The 11,171-nt window shown below is 63.0% G+C and overlaps 1 protein-coding gene across 1 annotated transcript; it reads right to left on the bottom strand.

Moving 5' to 3' along the window:
• Window positions 1–230: 230 nt before the first annotated feature.
• Window positions 231–4,974, bottom strand: MMP9 (matrix metallopeptidase 9). Its single transcript, XM_029960331.1, has 14 exons — window positions 4,661–4,974; window positions 4,231–4,469; window positions 3,727–3,875; window positions 3,402–3,530; window positions 3,148–3,321; window positions 2,897–3,070; window positions 2,622–2,795; window positions 2,321–2,476; window positions 2,153–2,232; window positions 1,866–2,059; window positions 1,579–1,718; window positions 1,334–1,484; window positions 1,130–1,233; window positions 231–834 (listed from the first exon to the last, which is right to left on the bottom strand). Exons 1-14 carry the CDS (start codon window positions 4,802–4,804, stop codon window positions 725–727), a joined length of 2,118 nt encoding a protein of 705 aa, XP_029816191.1. The 5' UTR covers window positions 4,805–4,974; the 3' UTR covers window positions 231–724.
• Between the last annotated feature and the right edge of the window lie 6,197 nt (window positions 4,975–11,171).

Below are 11,171 nucleotides of genomic sequence, written 5' to 3'. Positions count from 1 at the left end.
CCTGGCATAGGGCTGATGGCGGGTGATACTGGGACCAGCGGATATCCTCCCCGGTGAGATCCAGTGTCCCTGAGGGATCCACAGTCCTTAGCACATGGGGACTTGGTGGCAGCCCCCCACCCAGTGGCCCCTTCCCCCTGGCACACCCCAGCCCAGGGGAGGGCGATGCCCCCGGCAGGAAGGGGTTCTCTGCCCCGTGGCTGCAGCCGCTGATGGAACACTCGAGTCTGTGTCCAAAGAATTGTCTTTATTACAAATGGGCGGGTGGTTGGCAGAGCAGGTGGTTGGTGGAGTGGGCAGCAGGTAGGAGTGGTCAGACCCCCATGTCCCGCCCCAGTGCGAACCCAGGCACCAGTTCCCAGTGGGGCTCAGCCCAATCTGGCATCGCTGGCTCAGGAAAAAGACAAATTTGTCTCAAATCCGTGTGCGGTTTGCACCAGGCAAACGCCTCTGTGCTGTGGAGCCAGCGCTGGCAGGGGTGACACGATGCCAGCTGTGGCAAGAGTCCTGCTCCCCATCTGGGGCTCCCTGAACTGGGCAGCTCCCAAGAGGTGACCCCAGGACCCCCTGTCCTTTCCTGCCAGGGACATGGTGAAGCCCCTTCCTCGGCTGGGGCTGGCCACAGCCAGGAGGCCCCCGGGGGTCAGCCTGTGAAACGGGAGCCCGCGGGTTGGGAGTGGTGGGCAGGGAGCAGCGCCGGCTGAGCCAGCGGCTGGTCGGGCCCTCAGTGCTGGGGACACTGCAGGATGTCATACTTGACGTAGCCCACCCGGTCCACTTGGTAGCGCGGTGTCATCCTCCAGTAGAAGTCGCCCCGGCAAAAGTGGTACTTGTCTGGGCAAGGAGGGGGCAGAGGGAATGGAGGGTCAGAGGGGGGCTGGCCATGCGGGGACCCATCCCAGTGGCTGCCCGAGCAGCAGAGGCACCTGGCACCCTGCACCTTGCTGGGTTTCCTGCCAGCCCCTCTGCAAGGACCCTCTGGAGCTGATGGCGTGCCCTACCCCAAGGCCATTCCCCACACACCCAAGCACCCTGAGTCCAGGACCAGGGCAATGCAATCCCTGCCCACAGGAGGCTTGGGGCAGCCTGGGGGTATCCACATGGCACCCACCCACCAGGTTCCACTCACCTTGGTAGAGGAACACGTTGTGTGAGTCAAGGGGAACACCAGTGAAAACGTCGTCGATGGCACGGGGGTAGCCCTTATCCACCCTCTGGACCTTCACATCCAGCCTGTGGGAGAGCAGGGCTGTGCTCAAGGCTGCTCAGAACCCCCCTCCCAGCCCCTTGCCAGGGGCATGGGCAGGCACTGCTGCTCTCTGGTCCCGCTCACCTCCAGTAGTTCTCCCCACTGAAGAGCAGCACTTTGCCACGGCCCCGCTGCAGGGCCCCCGAGATGCGGCCGGCTTCCTTCCCTATACCCAGCTTCTCGATCCCCCGGGGGCCCAGCACAGTCTTCCCAGAAAACACCCAGAACTGCCGACCTGTGGTGGGAGATAAGTGGAGGTGTCAGCTGGCCCTGGGGGCACCCCGGCTGCCAGTGGCACCGGGGCCAAGAGTGGCGGGGGCAGAGCTCACCAGCAAAAAAGAAGACTCTCTTGGTGAGCAAGTCCTGGAAAACGGCATCGATGGTGGCTGGGAGGCCAGGCCAGGTGTCAGCAACAGAGAAGGCACCCTGGATGCCCGATTTCCAGAAGGGTGAGTGGGTCCAGTATTTCCTAGTGGGGAAGGTTAGCCATCCTGATCACCCCAGTCTGGCACAGCCCGGTGGCCCCTCACACCCCCAGCACAGCCCCCTGCTCCCCCACATCCCTTCATCACCCCAGCACTGGCCAGGGAAGGAGGTGCCAGGTGCTGCTGCTCACCCATCCTTGAAGAAATACAGCTCCCCGTTGATCTCTGTGATAGCGTCAAAGTTCCTCTCCATGCAGGCATCCCGGCTGGGATCCACAGGAATGGGCACAGCTGTGGGCTCCGGCGTCTCCTCCTCCTCCTCCTCAGTGGTGGAGGTGCTGCCAGCCTCCGTGGGCAGGGGCTGGGGCTCCTCTGTGGGCACTGGCTGGGGCTCCTGCGTGGGCAGGGGCTGGGGCTCCTCTGTGGGCACTGGCTGGGGCTCCTGCGTGGGCAGGGGCTGGGGCTCCTCTGTGGGCACTGGCTGGGGCTCCTGCGTGGGCAGGGGCTGGGGCTCCTCAGTGGGGGCAGGTGCAGTGGGCTTAGGGCCAGAGCCACGACCTGGGCAAATACAGGGCAGGCTGTGAAGCTGGGGCCAGCCTCATGCTGTGGGCCCCACGATGTGCCCAGCTGTGGTGCAGCTGCTCACCATAGAGGTACTGGATGCCCTGGACATCATCGGGGTGCAGGTGGAAGTCCTGGATGTAACTGTACATGGGATACATCAGGGCCTCACGCACACTGGAGTGGTCCAGCCCCAGTGAGTGCCCGAACTCATGGGCAGCCACCAGGAAGATACTGTAACCTGGGGGAAAGCATCGGCCTCAGCACCCAGTGGGGCACAATGGGACAGGATGTGCCATCCAGAGACCACGGGCCCCACAGTGAGTGCGGTGGCACAGCGTGGATCTGGGGAGCACAAAGAGGAGCGCAGGCATAGGGGACAGTACCTCTGTCAGGGCAGAAGCCCCACTTCTTGTCGGTGTCGTAGTTGCTGGTGGTGGCACACCAGAGCTTGCCATCCTGCCGGCCCTGGCTGGTGCAGGCGCTGTAGGACTGCCCCAGGAAGGTGAAGGGGAAGACACACGGGTCCCCCTGGGAGTTGCCGCCGATCACCGCCGTGTCTGCAGTGCAATGTCAGTGGGGCTGGCCCCAGCCACACTGACAGCCCTGAGATCCTTCATGTGCCCACCCTGCTTGCCCCCCTGTCCCACCCCGCTGGCACCTCGGTTGGGGCAGAAGCCGTATTTCTTGTCCTGGTCGAAGTTGGCGGTGGTGGCACACCAGCGGTAGCCGTCGGAGCGCCCGTCCGTGGTGCAGGTATCGTAGGAGGTGCCGTCAAAGATGAAGGGGAAGACACAGGGGGCCCCATCACTGTTGCCGTCGTTGGTGTAGAGGACTGTGGGGCAAGGGGGAGTGAGGAGGACCCCGGGCACTGCAGGGCTGGGCAGGGGCTGTGGCCAAACTGCTACTCACGCTCGCTGGGGCAGAAGCCGTATTTCTTGTCCCGGTCATAGTTGGCAGTGGTGGCACACCAGGGCAGCCCATCCTTGCGCCCCTCCGTGGTGCACTGGGAGTAGGACTGGCCCTCGAAGATGAAGGGGAAGTGGCATTCGGCACCGTTGGCATTCCCATGACGGGTCTTCACCACTGCTCAGAGAGGGGCAGCTCAATGCCAGGCCTGGGGCTGGTGCCATCAGACACCCTGACCCGCCACGCCCTGCCCTTACCTAAGCCATTTCCCAGTGTCCAGAATTCGTCATCGTCAAAGTGGGCATCACCCTGGATGCCCCGGCCCGGGGGAAAAGCATGGGCCAGGAGCCCGTCCTTGCCATCGAAGGGGTATCCGTCCCCGTGCTCTGCAGGGAAAAGCACCCTCAGAGCTGGCCTTGCCAGAGGAGCCCTCATGCCCCCAGTGTGCACACAGACCGCCAAGCCCTGCTGGCACATGTTGGGGCAGAGGAACCCTCTGCAAAGAGATGTGAGACAAGGATCCCACAGGAAGGATATATCACCAGCCCCCTTCTCGCTCCCTGCCTGCCCACAGAACATCACCTCGGGTGCCAAACATGATCATGATGTCTGCCTCGCCACTGTATATCTGGGTGAAGGTGAGGGGGGTCACATCGCTCCACACTTGGAACGCCCGCCTGAAGGCGTCATCAATCACGGCACGGTCCAGGTCAGGGGAGTAGTTAATCACCCTGCCAGGGATGCAGTGGATCAGTGCTGCCAGGTCCCCTCCTCATGCAGAAATGACCCTGCTCTGCACAGGGATGTGCCCCCATCCCAGGAGGAGACAGCAGCATTGGCATGGCTGGGCAAAGCAGCCACCACCACCCTTGGTGTGGGGCTCAATGCTCTCCCAGGTATCAGGGAACAGATGCTGCTGCTGTACCAGCGTGGCCCTGGCAGCGCCAACACCCAGCTGTGCCAGCAGCACCAAGCCCAGACAAGGGTTGAACAGAGGCTGCTGCCCACCTGGTTCCTGAGGCTGTCTCCATCCCCCTGAGACCATCGCCCCGCGGGCAGAAGGGTTCATCTCCAGGGCAGACTCACCGGTACGTCAGGTCCATGTGGTCCCACTTGAGGTCCCCCTCAAAGGTGAGGAAGGTTCCCACGTCGGGGACACCACAGCGGGGAGCTCGCATGGCCTCCAGCGTGGCAGCATCCAGCTCCCCCGTCTCCTCCAGGCCCAGCTGCTTCTGCATCTTGCGCAGCGCCTTGCCCAGGGACACGTGCCTGCTGCCGGTCTTTGCCTCCGCCTCTGTGGTGTAGCCAAACTGCAGCAAGTAGCGCTGGGGAGCAAAGGTGGCCCAAGGGTGAGCGAGCTCCGGCACCCTCAGGCACCCATCCCAGCCTGGGCACCTCCCAGGGCTCAAGGAGAGAGACAGCTCTCAGGCTCTGCCTGCATCCCCTCGCTGCCACCCCGGGAGCCCCTTGAGATCCCGGGTGCTGGGAGGGGACCACAGGGCCACGCTCCCCTCACCTCTGCCAGCTGCAGATCCGGCAGGGTGCTGACCAGATCCCCCGGGAAGGTGACAACTGCCTGTGGCTTGCCCTGGAGAGGGGCTGCACAGCAGGAGACAGCCAGCAGCCCCACGGCAAGCGGGGCCAGGAGGAGGAGTGCCATGGTGTGTTGGTGGCAGGAGGGCTCTGGCTATGCTGGTCCCCGCTGTCTGCTCTGGGTGCTGCCAGGCTCCCTGCTCCTATTTATGGGCCAGGAGGGCAATGAGTCACCCTCAGACCCCTCAGCGCCGATTCACTCCCTTCCCACGGTGACGAAACACAGACTCAGGCTCCTCCGATCGCTGCCTTAACTGTTTCATCACCTTGTTTACTAAACACACTGCATCCTGCAGCCACACAAGGACAGGATCGTGGGAGGGTGGCTGGGTAGATGCACTGGGCCATGGCATAGCACAGCACAACCACCCTGGGGCTGCCCTGCACAGGGCACTGCCCTGCTGGCCCCAAGACTGTGGTGGCTGTGGGGACAGCAGGGGGTCACTGGGGGCTGGCCGGGTGCTCAGGATCCTGCAGCTGTGTCATCACACTGGCTGACACTGAGCTTGGCTGGCCAAGGGCTGATGGTGCCAGAGGCAGACTCGTGGGGGCCTGGGTGGGCATGGGGGCAGAACCAACAGCAGAACCCCTGTCTGAGCCCCAGTGCCTGCAACCCACCTACCCAAGAGCTGGAAGCTTGGACCCCTACCAGGACACTGCATCCGTCCCCATGTCCCCACCACAGCTGTATCACCCCAGTGGGTCAGAGTGTTTCCAGCACTGGAGATCCCAGTGGCTCCTCACCCCATGGTACCTCTAAGTCCACATGTCTTCAGCCAGCTGGCAGAGCCTCAGGGGACCAGGGGCAGTGCCTGCCCGGGAGCAGCTCTGGGCATGGGGACACTCCACCTGGTGCCATAGGACATGGGGGTGCCCTATCCTCCCTGTGCTGCTCCGCAGGGTACTGCTGATTCAGATTCCCACCCCACACAGCACAGACCTTGCCATGGGATGGTGTTTTCCTGCTTCTCCCAAAGTGCCTACGCTTGTGGGAACAGGAGCGGTGAAGGGGAAAGCAAACAGGGACGAGGAGCAAGGGGAAAACAGATGGCAGAGAGCAAGGCGCAGCGTCAGCGGGGGGGAGGGAGGGCTGCTGCAGCCCAGCAATGCTGCCTGAGACACAGGTCCCAGGCTGGATCCCCTGCCCCAGCTCTCGCTAACCCAGGCTCACAGGGCTCCTTGACTGGCTTTGTCAGGAGCATCCTCTTGTTCCCCCCATTCCTGTTGGTGCCTGTTCTCCTGGCTCCCAACAACCCCAGACTGTATCCCAGCAGCCACCCACTCCCCCCTATCACCCCAGCTCTGACTGAGCTGAACCAGCAGTTCCTGGCCCAGCCAGAGGACAAGCAGGTTATGCTGGCACCCAGCACAGCTGGGAATGGTGAGAGGAGGGGGCCACACTCCCTGTGCCCTTGCAGAGGAACCCCAATGCCCAAGGGAGGGATCATCCCTGGGGCAGTATCACCTGCCAGGTGCCCAGTGCTGGCAGGATGTAGCTCAGGGCCACAGCACAGGGAGCTCCCAGTAGTGTGAGCCCTGACGAGAGGAAGCAACAGTGAGAAATCAGGGGGTTGCCTCACTCCCCACCACAGTCCTGCAAGAACAGCCCCTGTTCCCTGGTGCAGGATGTTGCTCCACAGGCAGCCACCATCCTGTGTCGGGTGTGAGAAACACAACCAGCCAAGCATCCCTCACAGCGGGACACAGCCCAGGGACCCCACAGCCAGATCATCCCATTGCCCCCTCCAGCCTGCCCCCCTTGCCCCTGTGCATGGCCCAGCTCTTTGCCAGGCAGGAGGCAGTGGCTCTCTGTGCTCCCTGCCCAGCCAGCAGCCGAGGCAAGGAGGGGGCTCTGTCACAGTGCTCCAATAACCTGCTGCAGCTGATGGATCCTGAGGCATGTGGGGAGCAGGCACTGCTCCACATCCTCCGCTCTCCAGGCTGCCAGGATCTCAGCCCACAGCACAGAGCTGTTGGTGGAGCTGGGTGCTAAAGAACCCCCGGGGCAGCTCAGGAAAGGTGACATTTGATGCCAGCTCCCGGATGCAGCCAGAGGGTCAGATCCGGCTCTGTCCTCTCTGTCGCTGTGGCAGATCCCTGGGCCTTTCTCATGCTATCCCCATCCCTCATTTCCACCACATGCAGGAGCCACAGCTCCCACAGCGTGGGCACACTGCCATGGCACCCCCACAACACACCATGGTGCTGTGCTGCCTGGGGCATCCCACGGGCAGAGCCACGACCCAGCAGCACAGAGCAGCACTGGCAGGAAAGGGGCTGGGAGGAGAGTGGGGGCTTGGAGCAAACAATGGCAGGAGGAGCCAAGAACCAGTGCCCCACACACCGTGCACCCCATCCTGGCCAGCCCTGGGGCAGTGGGAGCCCCGGTGGGGGGTTGCTGACCACAGCTCTGCCCTCGGCCTGGCCGCTCCCACTGACTCACGGTCCCGCTCACCAGCTTCCTCCTGGCATCATCCCGGGGGATTTTCTGGTGACTCTCTGGAGGCTCGGCAGGGAGCAGGGCAAGGGCAGCAGGGAAACCCCCGTGTCTGGTAGTGCTGGCACCCTCCATACCAGACAGGGAACTCTGCGGGATGGGCTTGGCACTGCTGGCATGAACCCCATGAGAGGCTGCCTGGGCCAGCTCGACTTGGGAGCTGGGGCAAGGCACAGGTCCCTTGGCATGGGCATATGTGGAGGGATGCTGCGGATGGAGGGAGAGGAGGGCAGAGGTGACCAGGGGCTGTGCCACAGGCAGGGGAGGGCTGTGGCTGGCAGGGACCCCAGGAGCTGTGCCCAACCTGGGCTGCCTGTGGCCCTGTTTACTCCCAGGACCTCCAAAAAGACAAGTGAGATGGAAAAAACCACACAGACATCCTCCCTCCCAGACACTGCCCGAGCCACGAGGCTGCCTGTCACCACCACTTCTCCCAAAAGGGGAAGGAACAGCCACCGCAGCCCCTTCCCACGCCCTTACTCATGGCCACCCTCATGAAGACCCTCTGTGGGAAAACTGGTCTGGGACCCCGGAGGGGGCTGGCTGCCTGCCTGTATCCCTGCCCGGGGCAGGGGCTGACAGGACACAGTGACATCTCTGTGTGGCTTCAGGTCTCCTACTGGGAAGTGCTGGTTGGGCCAGCAGTGACAACTGGGGATATTGTATGGAGCCAGAGCATGGACCCTCCCCAGCTTTATTCCTCTTGTGCAGGTGAGCAGGAGCAGGGTCAGCCAGGGAGGGAACATGGCACCAGCTGGCCAGGGAAGAGGTCGAACAGCCACAGCCACAGGGTGCACCAGGGTGACAAAGGTGTTGGAGAACTGAGGAGCTGGGGGTGAGAATTGAGGAGCTGGGCACCCTGGGCAGGGCTCAGGGGGCACAGGAGGGGAGGACAGGCCCAGGTGTGTGAATGGCATTGGGCACTCTAGCAGTGTGAGGGGCCGGGCAGGAGCGCAGTGGCAAGGGGAAGTGGGGTGGGAGAGAGTCAGCATCTTGTGCGGGTGAGACAGCACCGGGTCAGGAAGATCAAGCACCAGTCACAGAGGGAACACAACCTGTGCAGAGGGAAGGGAGCACTTGGACTTGGCAGATGCCACAGGGAGAGCCAGTGCCACAGCCAGACTCCCCAGCCAGCAGGTAGGGTACCAGTGTGTGTTACCAGCCAAGCCAAGCAGCTGCCAGCCCCCCTGCCCTGAGCCCATCCCTGCTCCTGTGCCATGGGCTCTGCAGCATTCCGTGGCCAAGGAGCAGAGCCGACACCCCGGCACTGACTGACCTGGCCTGTGGTGTGCATGGTGACCCAGGCATGGGGATGCTTGCCACAGGAGCAGGGCAGGGCACAGGGAGCAGCTCTGCGTCAGAGGCTTGGAGCCCCATCACTCCTGCTCAAGGGCTCCAGACAGAAACAACATTCCTGCACACACTTCCCGTATGTGCTGCCCCGGCGCCGGGCCCCGCGTGGGCTGGGACTGCAGCCTCCAGCTGGGCCCAGGACCCTTCCTGGCAAACCACCCCACGTGCCACGGCTCTACAGCGCTCCAGCACCTCCAGTGCCCGGCCTGGCACCCCTTCCCTGCCTACCCCAAGCTCTGTGGATGCACCTGCTCAGCTCCTTGCCTGTCCCTGCCTGTCCCTTGCCTCACCTGGGGAAGTCCCCACCCCTCAGCACCAGTTTCTTGCAAGCCTTTCATCCCTGTTTGCCCCGGGCAGGAGGTGGTGTTCTGCCCCCTCAGTCCTGCTGCCCCCCAGCCCCCGTGCTGCTGCTCCCACAGCCTCCCGTCTGGGTGAGGATGACGTGGCCGGTGTCACCGGGCGGCTCACCCCTCCCTGCGGGCACTGAAACCAGCACTGCCGTGTCACCACCCCTCCCAGCAGCAAAACACACATGACAGATCCCCTGGCTGCCACACCTGCTCCAGGCACACAGGTGGGTGGCACAGTCACCTCCCTGCACTGGGCTAGGACATCACCTTCCATGCCCTCCCCAGCCATTGCACACCCTGGGAACCCCTCCCCAGATCTGTTGGGGTCCCACCCAGAGCTCCATTTACCGGGCACCAGGGCCCGTGGCCAGCACAGTGACACAGCCAAATGCTGCAGGGGTCTTGTGCTTCAGGACTTGCTTTGCTGCTAACTCTGTCCCATCCCTTGACCCTCCTCCCACCTCAGCTTCTGCCTCCAGCTTTGTCCAACCTTTGCTCTACCAAACTTTCCCACCTGCCGGGAGCAGGAGCACAGGGTGTTCAGGCAGGTGAGAGGGGCACAGGGTCCAGGTCACTCATGGTGCCTTTGGGAAGGGGGGGCTCGTGGGCACCCGCACGACTGTCACCCTCTCAGCATCCCCTTTGGGGTGACCTGCAGGATCAGCCCTGTGGAGGCACCTCATGGGGGTGAGGCAGGAGCTGGGAGATGAGTGGTGCAGGACAGGGCTGGGTGGCCGCCAGCTCTGGAGGGCACAGCTGCTGCACCGGGCCATCAGTGGCACAGCACAGCACGGGTGGGCAGCGCTCTGTGCCTGACAACGGTGACACAGGCACGGCAGCTGCCTGCTAAAACAGGAAGAGCAGCGATTGTGACAATGACGGGGAACCTGCCTGCCCGTGCCCGCGCGCGAGGGGACAACGCAGCGACAGGAACCCGCAGCTGCCAGCGACGGAGAGGCTCGGGAATAAGGAGCGGGGGTTTGTGGAAGGTGGAATATGGGCAAAACTGGTGGTATTTAATTGTAAACTGCGCGAAGCAGAAGGAAGGGCGGTGGATGCAACACGCTCGGGTTTCAGTAAAACATTTGACAACTGTTCTAGAGCTTGCTGCCAAATTAACTCAGAGCAGCTCAGTTGTCAACACAGGCATATGGACAAAGCCCAGGCAGCCCAGGAATGGCACACACGGCCTGGCTGCCCTCAGGGAGCTGCCATGGCCACACAACCTTTCAAAACCAGGCATTGTGGAAGGAGAGGAAGGCAGCCCCTGGGCTGCAGGATCACCGGGATGGAGAGAGCTGCTGTGCTGCCAGGGTGGAAGAAGGGCTGGAGAGCACCTGGCTGGGAGCTGCTCAGAGTGGGCAGGGACCCCAGACCCCAGAGTCTGCTCAGCCCTGGGGTTAAGTGACCTCCTCTCACGGGGTAGGAGGGAGAGGGACTGAGCAGAGCAGCCCCCCAGGACCAGTCATGGGCAGGACTGCAGGGCTGGTAGAGTCTGGGAGCCCCAAGGCAGTGCTGGGTACTGACCCCCCACTCAGGGGAGCTTATCTGGGCAAAGCCCGGCACAGGGGGTGAGCACAGGGAACGGGAAGAGCCCGGCACAGCACATACCCGAGGCCTCTGGGGCCCTGCAACACACACAGTTCTCTGCCCACCTTGTTTATTTTACTTATATTTCAGTAATTTGCTGATTACCATTTTTTAACTAACCAGCAGTGATGAATCAGCAGCACGGGAGAGGGTGGAAGCCAGTGGCCTTGGACCGTGGCTCCGAGGTCTCAGGGTCTGGGAAGGAAGCCACAGGTTCCCTCCAGAAGGGGAAAAAAAACATCCAGCAGCAGGAGCAGCAGTTCTGGCAGGCACGGGGGAGCCAGCTGTTTGCATCCAGCAGCTCCAAACACATCCTGGAAAGGCTGCTGATGGTCCCAAAGCCTTGCAGGAATGGCAGCCATGGCTCCGACACGGGAGCAAGACAAGACACACGGGAGAGGAAGCGCATGGCTTGGCACGGGCATCGCTCTGGCAGTGGGCAGGGGTGCAGGAGGCTGTGGGACAGACAGGACACACAGGGAGAGTCACTCTGTGCCCAGGGCACAGCCACCAGCAGCACCTTCTAGGTTGGCAGGCAGAGCCAGGGCCAGCAAGCTGCCTCGTGCCAAGAGGACCGTGTGAGGATGTAAGTGGCCTCACCATGGGCTTCCATGGGCTCCTCCAGCCTCTCAGGAGCCACTGGG

The sequence above is a fragment of the Manacus vitellinus genome, unplaced genomic scaffold (assembly GCF_001715985.3).
Source record: "Manacus vitellinus isolate BGI_N305 unplaced genomic scaffold, ASM171598v3 scaffold_26_pilon, whole genome shotgun sequence".
Lineage (NCBI taxonomy): Eukaryota > Metazoa > Chordata > Aves > Passeriformes > Pipridae > Manacus > Manacus vitellinus.
This window is presented reverse-complemented; position numbering and strand designations above follow the sequence as displayed.